The sequence below is a fragment of the Excalfactoria chinensis genome, chromosome 3 (genome assembly GCF_039878825.1).
Source record: "Excalfactoria chinensis isolate bCotChi1 chromosome 3, bCotChi1.hap2, whole genome shotgun sequence".
NCBI classification, from domain to species: Eukaryota; Metazoa; Chordata; class Aves; order Galliformes; family Phasianidae; genus Excalfactoria; species Excalfactoria chinensis.
The window spans coordinates 38,040,037-38,062,813 of NC_092827.1; the positions used below are offsets into that span (position 1 = coordinate 38,040,037).

Here is a 22,777-nt window from a genome sequence, read left to right on the forward strand (position 1 = left end):
ACAGCCTATCTCAAACTACCATAGTCATTTATTGTCAGTTCACAAACTTTATGGTTGCTCTGCAATATAGAGTAGACTGTTGCAGTCTAATGGCACGGAAACCATGGCACATTGGTATCCAGGATCTGTGCACACAACATAGTTTCCCTTCACTGGGTGACCTGGTATTTGTCTATCACTACTTGTCTGAGATAGCAAGCTAACTCCTGTCTTCTTTATTCTACTCCTAAAGTGACAGTAAACTTTGAAAAGGTAGAAGCAGTAACACTGAAACTGTTTTACGGAGTCAGAGAATAAGCCTGCATCTGGAAGCTGTGTCTTTCATCATTTCTTTGGTTTAGAATTCAAATAAGAAATGTAAGGCAAGGAAAGCCCTGGTGATAGGACAGATAGGAATAAGTGTGTCAAGAAGTAGTTCCTCAAAAAGAAGCACAGACCAACCTCCTTTGGCATTTAAACAAGGCTGAAGAGCACAAAATATCATGGCACAAACCAATCACTTGTTTTCACAGTCAAAAACTAAGCCTATTTTACAGCTAAGTTAATAGAAAAGAAAGCAATATGTTCTACATATATATTGATATATTTCTACCTTGTGTATTCTAGTTCCATAAGCTGAAGGAAGCAAAATTATTTTTGTATTTTAATACTAAGTTCTTGTTTCTCCAAAGGCAAGTATGGGAAGAAATAAGCATTAAAAATTAAAGAATAAAAACACTAATACTACTCGTGAAACAATATGCTGTGTTAAAAAATCCCCTGCACAAATATGTAATAAATTAACAATTTGTGAGATCTTTCTAAATGAAAAAGATATTACAAAGATAGAATTTAAATGTTTTATTTTTAATAACTTTAAAGTTACTATTTATTATAAGGTACAGTGTGAGCTGAATTTTTTTCTCACAGTCCTTTGGCTTAGCTTGTTAAATATAATAATTACCTTTCTAAATAAAAACTCTCTAATTCTGCAAACTTTAAAATACAAATTCAACTTTTTCCAACCTAATTTTAAGCACATAATATAGCTTCCTCAGATTTCTTGTCAAATAAGGAATATCAAATCAGAGGTCATAATCATCTAAAAAGCAGTGGCTATGAACTACATTTTCACTTTAAAAGTATGTCTTTTGAAAAACAAAAGTTGGTTCTTTTTTTTCCTCAAAAATCTAACATTTCAGGTGCAAAGAAAATCTAAGATCTAAAGGATTTTCCCCTAAATCAGAAGAAATGCACAAGAAAAAGAAATATATTACAAGCAATTTATTTTCTTAATTTCAATCAGCTTGTGGATATTTTTTCCATAGTATATTATGCAAATACTAGAAAATGTTACGATATGGTTCAGTCAGTTTGTGGATTTTCTCATTTTCAGTATGTCAAATAATAAAATATATATGTAGTATATATATACATATACTTTTTTTTTCTTTCTTTCTTTTTTTTTTTTTTTTTCCTGCAAAGACACCAGCGACAATGATTCTCCATGTTCAGTGAATGCAGTGTTTCAGAAACATGCTTAGATATAAGGTCTGCTTTTTTTCTTTTTATCATTAATAGTAGTGCATTAAAAAAAAAAAAATCCAACTGGAAAAAATAAACATGTGTCTTTCAAAGTGGTGTTTAACATTACTAAAGAAATGGTAGCATTGGCTATACATGATTTTAAGTATGTACCTATATGTGGGTATGTACATATAGACATTTATATAAAAATACACCAATAGATTTGCACATTCCTGGAGTTGGCAGGATACGGGCTACTCCCAGAACTGTGCCACATTATGAGCTATGAAGACTGAATAAACCTTCTCTATTGGACAGATGATAATAACAAGTTAATGTGCTTACATGGCTTCAAGACTGGTGGCCTTGGTTTCTAAATGAATGTCTTAGATTTATCTCAAACTTGCAGAATAATTAATAATAATTTAAGAAGATCAGCATTACTGATTTCTCACCTATTTCATCCTTTCTCATGTCCTTCATCTTGTCTACAGTGAGATTCTTCTCTTCCAACTTTGAGAGGACTGATGGTGGTAACACAGAGAACTGCCTCAAAGGGCTAACCCAGCCCCACAGCCTCTTGTCAATGACTTTGCTGAGATTCAGTAGTCGATATGTCATTGCAGGCCAACGTTTCCTAAGGGCAATCTCAAAAAGAGCTCGAACAATACGAGCTGCATTCTGGAGAGTGAAAAGAAGGCAAAAATGTTGTAATTCACTCAAGTATTCTTTGGAAAATGAAAAGGAACCATAGACCCAACTTTGAGAAACCATAACAATAGATTTTTCTTTTCAAACTTATTTCAAACACTCTTGAAAACTATTTTTTTTTTTTTTTCCATTACTGACTAATGGCAGAACTACCTCATGATTGCCTACAGAAATTATGACAAGAGACACACAATTAATCACAGTTGTACTGGCAGGTCTGTCATGGGATTTGAACAGAACATTAGGGAGTTCTACTTTTATTGAGTCTCAGTGACTTCTGAATCAAATTCACTTACTGTATGTAGTATCCTCCTTCTTCTTCCCCTTACATCTGCAAGCTCATTTTACATGGAAAAATGTTACTTTTAAAAACGTAAAAAAAAACCAAAAAACAACAAAAACACACACACACAAAAACATATTACCATCTCCCACGCTTATTGTATAATCAAACTGTATGAATCTGCTTTGGGGTTGGAATTATTAATATAAGCTTCAATGAGGTCAGTCTTATCTTGCAAACCTATGTTATGACATTCCTTTCATAAGCTTATCAAACTGTATTCCTAAGTTGTGGATTCTCTTTCTTTATTTCTTTCTTTTTTTCTTTCTTTCTTTTTTGTTTTGCCTACCAGTAGTGTGCCTGGATTAGCAATTCTGTTCTTGATTCACTGAATAGAATACAATAATTCTCTCTTGCCTCTGCAGTGCCAACAGGAATAAAGAAAATTATTTGGCCATGATAGGAAGCATATGTTACTAAAAAAGCCCATTTCTTTAACTAAGCAAGGATGAATGATTTTACTAATACTCACTATTCAATTAAAAATATCATCATTTGTAGCACTGGTTCCACATGCTACATGTGATTTCAGAAGAACATATTGCCTAACTAAAAATGTTATAATTGAGACAGGAAAAGAAAACCATAAACAAAAACACTGTATTAAAAGCAAAGATTATAAGAATCATACTGAAAATGATCTAGCTGTCAAAGACAACAACTTTTATGTGTGTAACCATTTCTGACTCATATAAACCTTGCGTGCTGTGAAAAGTAAACTCTTTTGAAGAAGGTAGTGCTGCTATGAAAATCTTGCTGGAGAACATGTACACTTTCAAATATTGAACTCGCATCTTTGGCACCAGCTAAATGCAAAGGATTCAGTGCAACACATTGATGGTTTAAAAGAAAAAACAAACAAACAAACAAACAACAAAGGACAGAAGGATGACCTAAAAGGACAAACTTCATGATCCATTTCATACACTTATTAATGCTGCACATCTGAGATTATCTATGAGCATTTTGTTTTAGTTTTTCAGGAAATAAAATTTCATGCAGCACCTCCTCCTTTCTAAGATGTTCTCTAAGTGTGTAAACAGGCAATTCTGTATCACAGATTTGCAGTTCTCTTTTTATTTGGTGTAAGAGCTAAACATGCCGTGCAACTATTGACTGCTTAGCTATCAAACAAATCTGACAAATTATACAAACTTACATGATAAGGCATAGCAATAAGTTTGTAATAGCACATCTTTTTTGTACAAACCAAGGATGTCAATAGGACAAAAATTATGTCTTACAGAACAAAATATGAAAGTACAAAGAACATAAACAGACTGCAAGAGTTTGCTAGATTCAGAAAAAAATCCACTGCGTAAAGAAAATCCTTGCACAGCAACTTCTATTAGAACTTCTGAATACAGTAAGATTATAGGTGTAAGAAAAATAAAATGAATATTCAAATTTATAAAAAATAATATGCAGTACTCTCCTAATGTTGGATTTTGCAGTTCTTTTTCTACTTAAAAAAGTACATAGTACACACATAAAATGCTTTGATTTTCAAATCAATCTGCATTAAAAAAAAAGTTTGCATATCAAAGTCTATTTACATAACTGTAAATATTTGGAAGAATAAACACAGCAGAAGCAGCAACACATATGTAAAAAACACTATTTTTACCTGTGCTACATATGCAGAGTCTGAAATAAGGGAGAAGCTGTCCATCTCCCCTCTGCTAATATATGTTTGGAGGAGGATATTTATTTTTCCATAGTTGTTTTCAACACCTCCAGGAGCGGGAAGTTCACAGAAATCATTCAATAATGTATCCAGCTCTTCTATTTCTTCTTCTCTAACCTAAAACAGAATAATAATATATGAAGAGGTTGGAGGACCTTGATAAAAAACTTTTATACTAAAATCAAATATTCCTTATAATACAGTTACATTACTTTATAGCAGTCTATGATTTGAAGTAGAAAAATAAGAGACGCAAAACCACATCTTACAGAATGTAGCTAATAGACTATAATTGAAACAATCTTAATAATGACACAATTACATTTTATTATTCATCATCATCTATTAAGGTTGCCATTGACATAGAAAAATTTGATATGCCACAAAAATTGAATCTTCTGACCCCACCATCCTTCATCTGATGAGATTTCATTTTTTATTTGACCAGAGTAAAACCTCTGTCCATCTGGATTAGGGCAATCTTGAATTAACATTAAATGTATTCATTATAGTTATATATTTTGCATGCGGCATAACACATTTTTAACTCAAAACTGTTAAGTACTATGATTCATGATATTAAAGTTTTCACTGTTAATAAGATTAAGTCTCAATATGAGTAAAGAAATATTCATATCCATATTTTGAATAATGCATAACTTGTTACAACCTAGCTGATGACCCTTACATAGCAAAAATAGCATAAATCTACATATTCTTTGATTTACTGATAGTCTGTTAGTGTAAAACTTATTTAAAGAGGGTAAATGTTTGGTCCCTGCAGGGAACCAGCTGAAAGTAATTTTCATTTGGACTCGACTACCTGACATACAAAAGACCCTAATACATTTGGGTTAAAAGCCCCAACTGTCCAGCACCTACAGGAAAGAAAAAGATGAAGGACACACCCATCACAGATGACTCCAGAGTCAGGGGAATGTTACGCTCTGTTTACATCAACATTTTGGACAGGTTATTCTGCTTATGCATAGTCCAGATCAATGTTTTGGCTACTGCTGACTTTGCAATCTCAAAATATAGAATTTAAAAAATTATTGTGGAGATATGTTTCTTATTATTAAAAGTCAAACTTCATATTCATGAAGAGGAATAAACCTGGAGTTACTCTTGTGCAAATCAAATATTAGCTTTAACACCCAGAGCTGCACAGCAAGTAAATCACAACAAACTGGAACTGATGTTGCACTGATGCCATATCATATGAAGCTGAGAAAGCAAACTGGAAAAACTGTAAGTTAAGAAGCATCACTACTGACTTTACTACAAATATAGAAACATTTATCTTCCATATGCTTCCTTTTTAAATATTAAATTACGCTAAATTTAGGTCTAGCAAGGCAGTATCACTATCATGAAAAAAACCTGTAGCTCTGAAAATGTTATATGTATCACTGTGATCCCTCATTGCTTATTATCTTATATATTACAAGAGATTACAGAATTTCTCCATCAGATAAAGAGATGGCAATGCTCAGACAATGTGTGCAAATACGTAAATATGTAGATGGTGAGGAAGTTATGCTGCCAGTCCTCAGAGCCAGGTGAATGAGAGCCAACTCCGATCTGAAAGTTGTATGACTGTGGTAAAATGGCAATGAGCCTGACCTAATAAACCCTGTAGAGTCTGGCTTGCATCTCTATGGAATGGAAGCATGTGCTAATAAGCTCAATCCAGCTTGCAAGGTATCTTATTATGTCCTACCAACAGAAGCGGCAAAAAGGGATGTTGGAATTAAACCGAGCTTGATAGTAATCTCATGGCCTGTACAATAGAATTTATTAAAATAACTTTCTAGATTTCATGTGGAAAATAGAATTCATCATTATGATAATCTAATATTACCCTCTGCACGAATTATATCAGAGTTAAATTCAGTTAGCCCTGTACCATTTCTTTTAAAGCAAACTGTTCACGGAGTCATCTAATAGCGATTGAGACTTCAAACAGAAATCATCATTCTTGGATGCACCATACCAAAAGACTCTTATCTTCACCTGTTAATAATTGAGAAGCTGAAAAGTTCTTAAAAGCATTTAAAAGGAATTCTTGAAGATCCATAACTAGTTATTAAATGTGCACTACAGTTCGAGCTGAATTATAGATAAATTTGGATGAGAGCATATATAGTTCTTGGCAATCATTCCTACCTGGAAAACACACTATAATAGTGCTTAATATTTAACAGAACTTTGGTCTATAGAAAAGGAGCTTACTTCTCAGGGAATGAAAACTACAGAAGTGTCTAGTGTCTAAAACACACTATTTGCACTAAGCGATACAACTTTACCTTTATTTGTTCAAATTCTTCAGCTTTGGACACTATAGCAAGAATATCACCTTCTGTTTTATGAGCATCGAACAATTCATTGAAAGTCTATTAAGACAAAACAAATCAATTAAGTACTGAAAATAAAAATTCTCATATAGAACAATAAATAATAGTTAACTAAGATTTTAAAAAGCATTTAAGATGCAAATAAATAATTGGATTATCAGAGCAACGCAATTTAAACACTAAAAGTTTCCAGAATGACTTCACACTACTTTCAGAAAAATTTGTTCCCTCTAAACTTAGGCACCAAAACTTGAGAGACATGCAATCATGCCAGTACATAAACAAGTATCTAGGATACATGTGAGAAGATAAATCTGTGAAACGAATTATACATGGTGACAATAAACAGTCAAAGATGACTAAGGCTCTGATTCTTTGGCATTTATTAAAAAAATAAAATAAAATCAGTTTGCGCTAATAGAAAGCCTTTAAGATGAATATATACTTTAAACCAAGCTTCCCCATGTACACAGTATTGTGCCGCCTTCCTCACTTATTTGCAACCCAATACAATTAGTGCCAAAACCCGTTAAGATTGCATATGGCAAGCTGACATAAAGCCTTTTTATTATCAACTTCTATTCCTGAATGTGCTATCACGCAGCAATGGTTGCACAGATTCATAGTATCAAAATGCTTCTTCTAATCCACATAACAGAAGGCAGACTATACAAATTTCAAACCAAATCTCATACAAACTCTATTTTTTCCACAGTTGCTTTATACGTAGTTTCTATTTCTCTCCGTTTTGGTAAATATGATTTGAAAATACATATTACAAATCAACTACATATTTTGTAGTATCTTACAACTATTTTTGGTATAAGTTCAAAAAGAAGGAAAAAAACTCCACAAAAGTAGAATCATATATTTTACCTCTATAGTATTGTATTTAATATAGTAGTGGCTGGCAGTTCTGCCTAAATCTGTTGAAGAAAAAAAGCCAGTTCTTTCTTCAAAGCGAATCATGCGGGCTTTGTCCAGCTTCCTGCCAACTTCAATAACCAACTGCTCTCTGTGCTTTTCTAGACCTGGATCCATCTAGACACCAAATACACAGTTATTTGCATAGGTGAAAAATGAACCGCTTTATTTTAATAACTCAGTACTAATAAATCAGAAATCAAGTAAAAGGAAGCTACAACCACTAAGTTAAGGTTTCCTTGGGTTCTCTCTCACAAATAACAACTACATTTATATACTTGACCAAAAAAACTGACCATATGTGACTAAGCAATCAAAATAATATTTCTTTTACAATGCTTTGAGGCTATCAATACCACGTAGGCTGATAACATTATTAATGAAAGAGAAGCATGAAATAAGTATTTGAATGAAATATTAATGATAACATTCTTCACGAAAATTATCATTAAAATAGTATTTACCCTGTATAAAAATATTTCAGCTGAAGACATAATAAGATTCGGTATCTGACATAAAAATATTTTTTACTGTATTTCAAACAGAATACTCTTTGCATTGGATTGCTGAAATGATTGCTACCAGAAAAGCTATGATGTCTCCAAAATCTTTGTGAACGTCAGCAGAGATATTCTAATTACTGAGTTATAGACTTATTGCATAACCATTCACGTCAGAGCCCACAAGAAGCATGCTGTCCTTAACACCATTTCTATTTATATTGAAGTTCAGGAACTCGATCATTTTGTCCAAGTAACAATGCACACTGACTCATTAGAATATAGAAGCTTCCATCTGAATTGGTCTGACATATAATTGTACGTTTTCAAATCATGCACCAGGGACAGCGAGACCCACAGGAATTGGTGAAAATGGATTCACAGTAATGTTAACCATCTGCTACATGCACACCTGAGATACAGCTCTAATTACATAAGCCATTACATGTCACCAATCTGAAAAGACTAAAACTGTGTTCTAGTACACAGGCAATACTTGTTTCTGGGCTTGTACAATTCTTCAGATTTGTACTGAGTCATATCAGTCCTCTTGGTAAATCTGCACCAGAGATATATGACCAAGACTGCGAAGAGGACAGTTTGGAGAATTGCTATGCTTTAGCTTGTTATGTTTTCCCCTGGACCAGTATTCAGTTTCACTTCTGTGCTGAAGTGGATCATCTGGTGGCTGGTGAAACTGTGAACAAATATAGCCATCTCCAGAAAGCAGCTGCAAGACTAGTTGCTAATATTCCCTGTCTTTGCCATTTGTTCTGAAGCTGTTTCTGCTTAGTTATGGCTTGCCTTAGTTTCAAGTCAAAAGCTAAGATGACAAAGGTCTAGAGTGCTTTTCTCAATAGTAAGTCATGCATCGAGGTCAGATTTCAGAGCAGAGGTGGTCAGAAAAGGAAAAAAAAAAAAAAAAGCAATTGGGATGCCAGATGTTTAACATTTCATAAAGCTACAGAAGAAAAAAAATATTCCAAACACTTCCCTGTTCCTTTGGCAGCCCAAATTACCTGCCAATCTTTTGCCTTACATACAAAAGGCCCTAAAGCTGTAACAGCAGACAACAGTAGACAAACTTTTTGTATTTTTTAAAAAACAGATACTAAAGTTATCTTTTAAGAAAGGTCACTAGCTTGAAAATGCCATGAAACAATATTCCAGTGGAGAATCCTTGGGTAGCACCCCTCTTGCTCAACTTGCATAATTAGAAATCCCACAGAGTAAAAAAGCTCCAGCCTAGAAGAGCTCTAAGCCACACTCTTAAAACAGTGTGTCCACTGAAAGAAACCAAGTGGTCTGGAGCATATGTATGCAAAGTAAAGAATGCATGATATTACTATGCATGATATTACTATTCATGGTGTTTTCTCTAGCAGAGAGAAGTGTTGGAGACATGCTCATATAACTTTCTTGACAACTGCACATACTTAAAACTCAAATGAAATGCTTGCAGGGACAAAAACTCTCCTTAACTGAAGGAACAACAAAAAGTAGAACCAAAAAACCAAACAAAAAAACCCCACAAAACAACAACAACAACAACAAAAAAGAAAACAAAAAACAAAACAAAACAAAACAAAAAAACAACAAAAAAACAAAAAACAAAAAAAAAAAAAAACAAAAAAAAACAAAACAGACCTTAAAACAGACCTCACCTTCTGTTTGGAACCCTAAATGAAAGTCCAAATGTCCATAATTCACATCACAGTCTTCACTAACATGACACTCATATTGGCTAAACTCTTTCCTCCCACTCTGTTTCTCATCATAAATTTTGGCCATTTTCCCACCTCAATAAAAGCCATAATTGGCACTCCTGGCAGAAAATGTGAAAAGTTGCAAATCAAACTAGTGAGGCTGGAGGAGTGTATACTGGATGGTCCAGAAACTGGCAAGGTGGGGAATGGTAATATGCTGGAGAGAATATGCAGAGCATGGATTACGTCACTGCACAGCAGATGCACTCTTGCCTCCCTCTCTCTCTATGCAGTACAAAACACTCCTTTCTGGGGACAGGATGGACCTTTTGTGTTCTTAAGTAATCACTGGATGTGGTGCATACTTGGCTCCCCAAGCAAAGGGAAAGAAGTGATTTGCATTTACGTAGCTCTACTGAACAGCTGGGAAGAGTGTGACCCGTGATGATTATGCAGATATACGGATTCTGAATGGGTACCATTGGCTGTCAACCAAAACAAAGACAGAAATTGGCACACTATAAGACTACTAAGAAAGAATAACACACAGGTTAGTAAACTGGATACCTGTAACTGAAACAGAAGGAACAGAACGGCCTAAGTGGGCAAATCTATGGTTATGACCACATCTGGCACTACATCATCTGTATACTCTTCGCCTCCAACATATACATAGCTTTTAAGTTTAAAGGTGTTTTTGTAGAAAATACTGGCATTGGGTTAGCTCTCACATGAACAGATAACACTTCAAATTGATGTAATTTGTTGCTGCTTTAACACAAATAGGAATGCCTATTACCAGCACATCAAATCAGAAGGGCAGAGAGGAAAAGTGGCAGAAAAAGACAAGTGCTGGCAGTCTCCACTGTCTCAGCAGCTGAATAAAAATGCAAAAGTAAGAGGAGGGGAAAAAAACTCCTGTTAATTATTTTTTAAGTTTATAAAAACATTTCTGTTACTTTTTTAATGTTATTATTACTGTTATTATTCTTAATGAAGTTCCACAATTATGGTCTTTTTTTTTTTTTTTTTTTTTTAAACTAAAATCATTTTATGACACCAATCAAAAATGTGTCTTGAAACAAAACTAGGCAGAATTTATAGGAACACGACAACAATTCTTACTTTTCATTTAGCTGTTACTTTGTGATTTTGGATAGAGATATAGTGACACAGGGCAACATACTATTGGAGGTTTTTTTTGTGTGTAGAAAACAGACTTGAGATGACCAGAGAAGGCCTAAATATGCTTGCAGAAGTTGCTTAAACCACAGCCTACCTACCTTTCAGTGTAACTTCCACTGTCAGACAGAAAAGCGATCCGACAAATATCTCCTAGCATACACATCTATGCGTGTTACTATGACAGTGATATGTTCACAGTATCATGACAAACGATGAAGTTACAAAACATATTCAGGGCATGTGAAATAAAGTGCAATTACAACATATTTGCAACAGTTGCACCTGCACTATACTCAATTATCTATGTAGAAACTATGATAACATTAAATGCTTTTAACCAGCTATACAGAAAAGAGTAACTATATTTAGATAATCAGTAAATTATGAAACACCTTAAAATTCAGAGAATGAATTGAACTTGAAAAAACTTACAAAGCGTGCTCTGATTTATATCAATATACAGAATGGTACTAAATAATAAATAAATAAGTAAAAATCTTACAACAATTAAATCACAAGGGAAAAAGACAATAAAAGCGTAATTTTATAACATAAAGATGTCATGGGATGACATATGCTAGAACAGAATCTTACAGGAGGAAAAAAAGCCAGAGACTCAAGAATACTTTATCTATTATATCTAGCCTACAACAATGACAATAGGCCAATTTTCATCAACTATCTCATAAAAATGAATGTTGCCCTTTGAAGCATAACTTGAGCAGTTCAAACACATCTCTGCATGAACAGAAGGGACCCCTTAATTTAGAGTTAAAAGTAGCGTGCTGCAAAAATTATCTTTCTTTTCCTAAACACTTTAAAAGAATTGCTGATGTCAGGTAAGTAGAAATAGCAAATATTTATCCTCACATCAGGGAAGGATTATAGACCCAGAACAGGTTACAGATTTTTTTAAAATGCATTTTATACCTGATAAGCTTTGTGACTGATGCCATATACTAATGGATTTGCTCTCATCCGTACATAAAGATAAGTGTAACTTATCCACTTTACTGCTTCTTCCACATTAGTTACTGTTCCAAGAGCAATCTGGAAAGAGGAAAAGAGAGAAAATTAAATGTATATATTACAGCTGAATGTAAATATTTGGCTGCAAACATACTGAATTCAGTGCATTAGCATTAAAGAACATGTCAGTACGTTTCCAACTTAAATTATTTTAAAATAAAGACAGTACTATATCTTGAATCATTTACACATCTGTATCTAACGAACATCTAATAACATGGTATGTTTTATGACATGATATTATAGGTAGTCATCCATATCATTCTTTGTACTGCTTATAGTATCAACAAATCAAAGATAATACTGAGATAGCTTATTCAGAAAGTACCAAAATTCTTGAGTAAATGTCCTCAAGGTAATTTAAAGACCATCCTTAAAAGAAGTCCTACAATGGAAGGATTAGGTTTTCATGTCAATATAAATGCACGTTCTGGTCTTAAACTAAATGATACTGACAGTCTTAAGGATTTTCTCTGCCATGTCCCCATATTCTGACTCAAATTTATAGTTCTTAAAAACAGTTTGCTCCTTTTGTAACTAGAAGTTAAACACACAGCCACCTGCTACATTTTTTTGTTGTACCAAAGCATAATAAAATGTAACAAAATGTACATAATATGCTCACATTTCTTTCTTTTTCTTTTTTTTCCAAGGATGAATCAGTACATAGAAAGTTGTTTTTTTGTTGTTGTTATTCCCAATAACTTCTGATAATTCAGTAGCTCTTTTCAATCTACTTATGGTTTTTCAAACTGCTTATGCTATACACATTGTTACATGGCAACTTCAGCAATATTTTCTCTTAGAGTTACATTCAGAAGAACAAATTTGTTGCTTTTATTTCACTTAAGTAGGAGACTTTAATATTTCTTGTATGCTTCAGAAACAAATATTTTTTGGTTGTGACTAGTTTGTTAAGGCAAGCAAAAATTCCTCTTACTGAAATTCTGTAATCCATCATTATTACTGTTTAATGTTATTTTTGCTTTGTGGATGCTTGGATTTCATGTAAGCATTCCACTTGATTTGGAGAAACTATAAAACCCTATAAAAGTTATTTTATACTGTTCAGTACAAACATACTGTACACGTTCAGATCCAAATATCATTAAATACCATAGATATTCTTGAAATAACATAAATAGCTATTCATAGCTATTCAAAAATAGTAATGCAAGACGGTTCTGCCCTCAGTTAAAAGCTGAAATAACTTAAAACATTGCTGATTTCAATGGCTAATATCAAAAAGTAATCCAAGCTTGTTTCTGAAGTGTTTCTCTGTTCAACAGCATAAAATGGACAGGAAAAGCCCCATTCTGTTGTTTTATGAATTATATAGCTACATAACGTGGAGATAGAAAGCATTTTTAAACATTCAGCTTCCCACAGACTACTACAGGGATGACATTTAATGCAGCTTGTACATTATTACTCTTTCTGCTACCCAAGGTTAATTTCAGCATCTGATTTCTTTCCATCATTCAAATCTATTTCAGCGCACAACTTGAAATAGCGTAACAACATTGCTTAGTAATAACATTTTCCTCTCAAACTATCATTTTCACAAGCATAGAAAGATAAATTTATCCTTCTAGAAGAATGTGAAGTCCAAAAATTCAAAATTAAACAAACAAACAAACATTTTAATTTATTTATTTTCTATCTGAATAACTCATTTTATTACTGGCAAATGAAGTATTTTCACAGTTAAAAGAAAAAAAAAATAAGAAAATAACACATTGGATTATATGACTCAATTGGGTTTTAGCTACCACACTGAAATGTAATGCTATACTATCCTTCCCCAGTTTCAATGAACGTTCACAGAATACCATACAGAGGAAAAGAAATAAATAAATAAACTACTTCTAATTATTTGCTGCCATCTAGTGTTCGAGTAAAGCTCTCACAGATGATTCAACAAAAGCACGCATTTTCAAACCGCAGGTGATGTGGGAGGAAACTCATTAATGCAAACACCTAAGAGTAATTTCAAAACACATGATTTACAAAATTAGGAGTAGTCTGGTAGGTTTAAGGATATTCAGGATTCATAAAACCAACAGATAACGTGATTCTTCATTAGAGAAAAAAAATTCTCAATTTTCTAGCGTTTGGTAAACCATACAGTAGTTATATGGGTAATGTAAAGGATCACAGAATCATAGAGGCTTAAGGGATCCCTGGAGATCACATAGACCAACCCTCCCTGCTAAAGCATGTTCCCTACAGTTGGTTACACAGGAAAACATCCAGGCATACATCCCCAGAAAAGGAGGCTCCACAAACTCCCTGGTCAGCTTGTTCCAGTGTGTTGTTTGATTACACGAGTTATCACAAAACTCTGACTGCAAGCAGCAGTCACTAATGAGGTTGCTGGTCTCATACAGGTCAGGTCAGTTTCTAGGACCAGAGCACAAAACTTCAGCTCCACCTAGCCTACACACTGTGCTCAGATGAGTCACCCAACTCCTCAATGACTTGGAAAGGATTTGAATTTTGGAAAGGCTTTGAAGGAATTCAGTCTCTTCTGATACCTGCTGTAGCTCACACTCCACCAAGATGGAATGCTTTACATTGAGAAAGGCAAAAACTAGCTTAGATTTGATCCACCCTAACCAAAGTACCATCTTATTTATCTTCCCCGCTTAGGAACAAAAATGCAAGGAAATGCATAGAAATGCACGTCTCCTGGAGAAACCATTTCTACTGCCCAGTGCTGCAAATTTTCTCCTGCTTCTAGCTCCTAGGGAAGGAAGGAGACCCAGAAACAAGCTGGGGTCCAGCTGTGGCTGACAGGGAAGGTTCTATCAGGTGGAAACAATTAGGGAAGGAATGGTGACCTGCATTGTATGAGCTATTGATGATAGTTCCCAGATAAGTTAAAGTTTATGGCCTAATTAAACCACATCCCCCTGCATCTTATCTTTCTTCCTGTAACTCCAAAAAAATACAGCTGTAGGTATTTTCTGTTTGCCAGCTGGTCAACTGACCCAGGGGTCTCTCCTCGCAGTGAAGAATACTAACTGGTTAATTTATTTTGTGTTTTTCTTTCCACTATGCCCAGTAAGCACAGCATCAGCAGAAAAGGGAAAGGGAGTATCTCCATGCCTACGCTGAGAATCACTGGTTCCTTACTCCTCTTCTGCTCATTTCTAGCAAACAAACATTCAAAAAAACAATCAAAAAACCCAAAGCAAGTCAACAGGATAGTATTCTTAGTGGATAGATACCGTCAAGTCTTATCTTTGGTATCAACTCAATAAAGTTGGGTGTATTTCAGCTTTTTCCACTACCTAGCTTTTCTAGAAGCAAATATACTGGGCACTCAAAGTCAACATGATTTTTTGAGACTGCCCTACAGCATCTGCTGTTAGCTAAAGAGAAGCAAGCACCATATCAATTTCTCTAAATTCTTAAAATGCAACTTGAAATTTTCAGTTAAAGATAATACCTTTGCATTTAACAGCTCTAAATAGATATTTATGCCATTTTCATGGAGATTTTGAGCTATACAAACCTTTATACACAACTTCCTGCAGCGAGCAGTTCCACAATCTAACTCCCCAGCTGGCAACCTTTTGCATTTTCTGAACCTGTCACTGACTCAACCCAATAGGTATTTCCTGGTTCTTGTCCCAGGAAAAGTATAGTATTTTGTCATAACATTCTTACTTCATAAAACTCCATTATGTCATATCCTATTTTCCTTGGTTCTGATCTGAAGAATGCAGGTATGCCTGTGTATTCCTTACAACAGAATTGGATCTATTCTTTCGTCCATCACTTTGAAAACCTCCTGCTTCTATAGAATTCATTATGAAATCCAAATTAAAAATACTCTCATTTTACCCCCTCATGATCCAAGCCTTCTTTCCTACACAACATAAGCCTAGCTACAAAATTCATGGCTCTGGATTCCACTTTGTGCAGCTAGGATTACTTACTGCATTATATCAAATACATGAATCATTGCTTCATTCATAGCTGCTACCCACACCTGGCAAAAGACCAACCACATTTGCTTTTGGAAGCATGGAGTCTTCCTATATTTCCAACTGTTGTATTCATTTGATTTGTTTTTCTTTCAGCTATTGATTTGCTTTCAATAAATTAAGAATTCCAAGAGTTTAGAGGTGCTTCTGGCCTTTCTTTGGTATCTCTTTACAACCACAGCATGGGCATTTGAATTCCTTGAATGATTTGTAGCAAAAGCAGACTCTCTTCCTAAACCATATCATATTGTTATATAACAGTGCAGATTTTCTGTTGCTCATAGAAGTCTCTGTTATGGGTAAAATACCAGCTTACTGTCTACATTTCTGTGAAAAATCAGGCAACAACATACTGTTAGTCTCCATACAGTGCTACTGCTGACAGAAGGATAGTGTTTATAGAAGATGACAAAAACTGAATGTCCTTCCTAAGACTACCTACTGATCAATATGATGGATTATGTTTTAAATGTATTTGCTATTTTAGAACACTGCAGCCTTCGGAACAGTCATCTCCAGCTACATCATGATTTCAAAAACTCCCATATCTTTCTCAGAATATTCCACTGACTAGGATCAAATCAGAATGTTTAGATGTTTAAGCCGATAACAAATATAAAGAAATGAATTTATTTTCCAAAACAAATCCAAAACCTGACACGAAAACTTCTTGTAACTGCTCTAAGCATTGATTTCCTGTAATCTGGCAGGCACTAATTTTTTCCTGAATATCATAACATCAGTTAGATAACAAATCAATGGCAGTTTCATGCTCTTGTTACTCCAGTGACTTTTGCCTTTTGGCATTTGTATTTTTACTAAAAAATTACCACAGTGATTAACAAACTTCTCACTGCATCTTCACCTGCTTTAGCTGTTCTGAAGCCACATCACCTACACCACTTTAAAGCAATGAGTAGACTGTTATTTTCAGATAAAACTATAATTACCATGAAGTTCGAAAAGGGAAAAGGAAAAATGTTGGCCTTTAAAGAAATACAGAAAATAGTTCTCTATCCTTTACTATTTTGGCTAGGTGAATTACAAAAAATATTGCCTATACTATTTTATTCTGGCATCTAACCATAACAGTTTATTCGTTATCACTTTTATATATTCGTTTACTTACACTCCATACAGAATAATTGCTTGTTATTGCTAAAACTCAAAATTTAATTTTCCATCTGCACTAGCATAAACAGTTCTCTGCACTTTTCTCTAAATCCGCAAATCTATGGTAGATCTGCTAGTTTAAATGCTTCTCATTATACTGTACATAATATACTACTTACGTATCTTTGATTGCAGAAGTTTAGATGGATACACACTACAAAACTAACATTTTCTTCTTCAGCTCTATTATTTTGACAAGGTGGGAGAATTAACTTCTCCAAAGCTGCACCTTTGATGTAACCAAATTATTTCTGCACTTTGTTTTAGCAATATTTTTCAGAGTATTATTTGGATAGACTATTACTGTTAAAAGTCACTAGATTTCAACAGAGCTTTCCTCTACATTTAGAATTCCAGTCAAGTTTACGTATTTGAAAAGAAACAACTTAGCAAAAATATATACTTACTTGGACAAACACCTTTTTATTTTAGATAAAAATCTGAATAAAGCTTCATGAATAAGATTGCTTTTATTGTTGCCAGTCTTATCGAAAATTTTTACAACAAATTGTTTTTCCTTTTGGACAGTTTTTCATGTTTTATCATTTCTATTCTAACCACACAGAGACCTTTTTCCTTGGACTGTTAGCAATGCGCGCTTGCAGACCAGAAAGCCAATTGTAACCTGTAAGCGTGGACAGCAGGCTGAGGAAGGTGATTCTCCTATGCCGCTCTGCTTTTCTGAGATCTCAGCTCAGCCTAATGAAGTTGTGGGTGCTTCATTTCTCGCAGTGTTCAAGGCACATTTAGATGGGTCTTTGGGCAACCTGGTCTAATGGAAGGTGCCCCTGTCATGGCAGGTGGGTTGGAACTAGAGAACTAGATATCTTCAGGGTCCCAAACCAAAGTATTCTGTGATTCTATGACTGTTTAACCCCTTTTTTCCTCTCCAAAAGCATTTAATGAATGATGAATGTAAAACCACTTGCACTCTTACAAAAAAAAAAAGGTTGAACATTGCACTTTGGCTGAGTGCCTCTACCATAAGAATGTTTAAATTTCTGAGGGTTTCTTGTAAAGAAGCACGTCTGTACACAGATTCTTAACTGGTTATTACATTAGATAGTTTTTGAATAGTCTTAATATATTGGAAGCCAGTACTCTCATTATAACCACGGCACTTTAAATAATCAAATGTATTTTCTTTGAACTTGAAGCAAACTGAGAACTTGCAGTTTACAAGAAACCAGTTACCACTGGTTACCCCTGTAAATCAAAAACCAAAAACAAGAGTTGAAGCTAAATATGTTATTCTTCCTATATTGCGGTCAATCAACTGAAGTAAGTTTATTTATATAATAACATGTTTTCATTTCTTGAGGATTTTAGTTTGCGATGTGTTTCCATGGCTTTACCATAACATTGTGGTCCTCCATACTATTTCTAGTATCTACTAACTTTTGTATAAGACCCCCAACATTTTCACATGTAACAGTTCATTCCTCTGTAAAGTACGTGCTTGAGGTAATAAAGATTCCATTTTAGGTATTTTATTTGTGAAAATAACACTTTTTCTTTTTTGCTTCAAATAGCATTAATCCTCCTAGGTTTGCTAGTTTTTCGAAATAATTGAAAAATTACCTCTGCATTTAGATTGTCGGCAAGACTTTCAAGAAACTGGCTTTCGATTGGATTCTGCTGAGTAAGAAGAGTCAGGTAATGACTGAGTTTATCATGAGTTGTAATAATGATGCCTTCTCCGAATTTGTCAAACTGAGGCCGTCCGGCTCGACCAAATATCTGCATGACATCTAAAATTCCAAGGTCAACAAAGGAGCCTCTTTTTGCAGCGTATATTTGTGTTCCCTGATTGAGGAAAAGTTAATAAAAATTAACATAAATACACACGAACATAATCCTGATGAGCTGAATACTGAAATTAGGCAAATACAGCATGATTTCAGAAGTGTACTTTAACTAATCCTTTCATAATCTTTGATATATTTAAATCTTTACTATACAAACTAGACTCCCAGTAGTAAGAATCAGTTTAATGAGATATAAATAACATTTCAAGTCCATCAGACATTTCCCCTCCAGCTCCCAAACCCACAATAACGATCTTGCTATCTTTCTTCTAAGACAGAACCATGTGCAGAGTAATATAAGCCTTTACCTTAATAACAACAGCGTGAGCAGGAAGATTGACACCCCAGGCAAGTGTAGCTGTACAGACTAGGACTTTGATGTGTCCATTAGAAAACAGGTTCTCGACCAAACTTCTGTCTTGCCGCAGCATTCCTGCATGATGAATACTAAATCCATCTGGAAACAGCTCACGCAACTGCTTATTTCTGGATCTCTGTACCTAAAATAGAAAAGCATAAATATTAAATTTACTTTCAATTGCAGTACAAGAAGAGCTGTATTTAAAAAAATACAGGAAAATAAACCACTGAGTATTATTCTGAGGCATATGAAAGGAACCATTTATATTAACATTGATTACCAATATGTCACAATTTGCTATAAATGAATTTGAATCATTTTCATGTTTTCCAAAGAATACACCTCATTGTTCAAAGGAATACTGTTTTTAAAAATACAGCTTAACGTAAACAGAGATCCAAATCTACAGATAACCATTATGGACAATGAAATAGACAATTCACATATCTCTTTTCCTTATAAGTCCTTCAGTCTATGCAAGCAGATAAAACAGGCTTAAGTAGCAGGCCGCATGCACAAAGGGATACCATTTCTCTCTCCTGCCATTGCATCTTGGCATGGTGTGGATTAAGAAGCTGACAACAAGTAACCAAACTGTTCACCTACCCCTCATTTTTATCTCTCCCATGTATGAGAGGCTGTGATATCAGTTTGGAAAAATCTCACATCCTCCAGCCTCCCTCCGCATAGGATGCATGTAAGAATGTCTCCCTTACTGCTGAGTGCCAGCTTTACCATTCTTCTCCTGAAATGAAGAGGGACTCGGACTTGAGAAAAACTGGTATTTTCATACACTAAAATCTAAAACTCAAATCACTTTGGAGCATGCCTTCCAGAAGGAACAAGGAAAGAATAAAGAAACCCCAACGCTTAGACAGAAAATCCACGTCACCAAAGCTCATGACATTGTAGGCAATTGGGAACAAAACTCTTTCTTTTCAGAAATGTGGCTTTAGGCCAAAATTCAAGTATCATAAAAGATACAGCTCTTTTATTACAACTTGGATGACAGGAGCAAAGGAAGAATAGCGCAGGTATAAACTAGAATAAATGACCTTCACATAAGCTTTTATAAGTTAAAATACAAGGCCACAGAACATGCTTTATTCAGCCTCTTTGTACCCTGGACCCTGGCTACTGGTTCCTCAGATCTTCATATTTCAATGTATTGATTTGTCGCAAACAACTTTTATTTTCATCCCACCTCTTTCTCAAACCACTGTCTTCCAAACCTGATCACTGCTAACACCAGAATGGTTCCTGTAATGATGATGCTGATCTTTCAAAAAAATAGATTTCTTTATTATTACTGCCAACAGAGAATCATTATTTTTCTACAGGCCACAGGAATTTTTTTTTTTTTCCTCTCTTTTTCTTTTTTTTTTCCTACCACTCTATTTTTAGCCCTGCAGATTACAGTGAATTAATTCTAGACCAAATTATGATTGTTTTTTTTCAATCTTCATATTCATTTGTACCTGACACACAGCCACTTGAGTTGACTTAAGAGATACAGACAGGGTAAAGAAAAATACAGTTTATATTACTGGCATACTGCCAAATGTGAACAATAAGTCTCTGCAAACACAGAAATAAATAGGAAGATGGGAATGCAATTATAAAGGACATCATGAAAAGAAAAATACTGTAGGAAAAACACTTTTCCTAGCTTCACAATTCTCAACTTCTCGATATTCAATCTTTTCTGTTATAGGTGTGATTATTTCCTATTCACTTAGAGGAAATCAAACTGATCTTTTAACTATACATTAATTATTGGCAATTTTAATTAACGCTACAATGCTTAAAAATTAATTAAAAAAAGAAATAATTCATGACGCATTTTCTTTATGACACAGAGGATGGAAATGAATACATTATAATGAACACAAACGCACCAAAGATTGCATGTATAATAAATCAACAACAAATCCCATAGACGAAGGGCATGCAGAAAACTCACTTCAGTTGCAAAGCAACGAATAATTGAGACACAGCAATTTGGATTCATCTTGACTACATTCTGAACTTGCTGTAAGCATTAAACAACATAATTAACTTGTATCTTTAAAAAAAGCACATATTTGTATGTGATAGAACAACTGTCAGAAATTTTACTGTTTTCAGTAGAGCTTCAGGGTCTCACACATCTATTTTGCAGAGCTGAAGGTAGTCATTTTTCAAAAAGCACAATTATTCAATATAAAAAATTACACTCTATAAATTACCTGTAGCCGAAAAACCTGCTCTTCAACTCGCACAATTTAAAAAATTACATAATTCTGCTTGTAACCTTAATGTTTATGTTGTCTAACTCTCATGGAAAAATGGGCCAAGTTAGAAATAGGAAACTAGAAGAATAAAATATTTTGCTATACAAGGGAGGAAACTTTTATTTGTTTATACAATCGTAGAATGGTTTGGCTTGGAGGGGATCTTTAAGGTCATCTTGTTCCAAACCCTCTACTACAGGACAGAAGACTTCCCTCCAGCCCCATCCAGCCTGGCCTTAAATGGTTCCAGGGAGGGGGCATCCACAGCCTCACTGGGCAACTTGTTCTAGTGTCTCACCACTGACACAGTAAAGAATTACTTCCTGACATCTAGTCTAAATCTACACTCTTTCTGTTAAAAAAAAAAATTCCCTTCATCCTGTCTCTTGTCCCTCCCCAGCTTTCCCATAGGTTCCCTTTGGGTACTGGAAGGTTACTAAGGTCCCCCTAGGCCTTCTCTTACAATTATATGAACCACCAGTAGTTCAGAGAAAGGAACTTGTGAACACAGAAAAAAAGGAAAAGGGAACACCTTGTGTGAGAGAACACACTAAGACAATGAAACCAGCGATTACAATGAGGACTGCTCCAAAAGTAATGCTTCCTATTTTACTATGTTGTCCCATGATGTCAGAGGTAATATTGGTAATATGACTGAAAAGGATGAACCTTCTTGCCAGTATTCCTTTATGTTTTGTTGCTGCATGACAGAGGCAGTCTGACAAAATGTTGTCTGACACGGAAGTATGTCTGAAGCAAAGGTGTGTCATTGAATTCTTTCATGTAGAAGAAAATCGCACCCACTGACATTCGTTGATGTTTGCTGAATGTTTATGGAGACCAGTGGATGTGAGCACAGTGAATCAGTGGGTGGTGTATTTCAAAAGTGAAAGACAAGCAACATTCTGGACAGACAGATTTTCATAAGCACAGCATGCAGGCTTTTGTTCATTCCTGGTGAAAATGAATGGCTAATGGTGTTGACTGTGTTGAAAAAGAGTATTGTGTAGCTGAGAATTCTATCAAACAGTGTTATTGTGCTCTTTGTATCTGTTGTTGTTTCCATGGAAATAAACAGGAGGCACTATTTTTAGAGTGTCCTACATATATAACAGAAGTGAAACTACAAAATGCTAGAGTATCCCTCATCTTGCTTTATTACATACTAAAGCGTTTTGCTTAAAATTTATATGAAGTGTAACAAAGTGCCTCAGGTGTA

At 34.6% G+C, this 22,777-nt stretch overlaps 1 protein-coding gene across 3 annotated transcripts in view; it reads right to left on the minus strand.

The window, feature by feature from the left end:
* ASCC3 (activating signal cointegrator 1 complex subunit 3) overlaps positions 1-22,777 on the minus strand; it is a 253,149-nt gene that overhangs the window by 77,931 nt on the left and 152,441 nt on the right. For all 3 annotated transcript variants that reach the window (XM_072331536.1, XM_072331537.1, XM_072331538.1), the window contains exons 15-21: positions 19,233-19,424; positions 18,698-18,922; positions 11,850-11,969; positions 7,481-7,645; positions 6,557-6,643; positions 4,188-4,364; positions 1,962-2,187 (exon numbers count right to left, since the gene is read on the minus strand). In XM_072331536.1, coding sequence (XP_072187637.1) covers positions 1,962-2,187; positions 4,188-4,364; positions 6,557-6,643; positions 7,481-7,645; positions 11,850-11,969; positions 18,698-18,922; positions 19,233-19,424 — 1,192 coding nt within the window. The remainder of the gene's footprint in view (positions 1-1,961; positions 2,188-4,187; positions 4,365-6,556; positions 6,644-7,480; positions 7,646-11,849; positions 11,970-18,697; positions 18,923-19,232; positions 19,425-22,777) is intronic.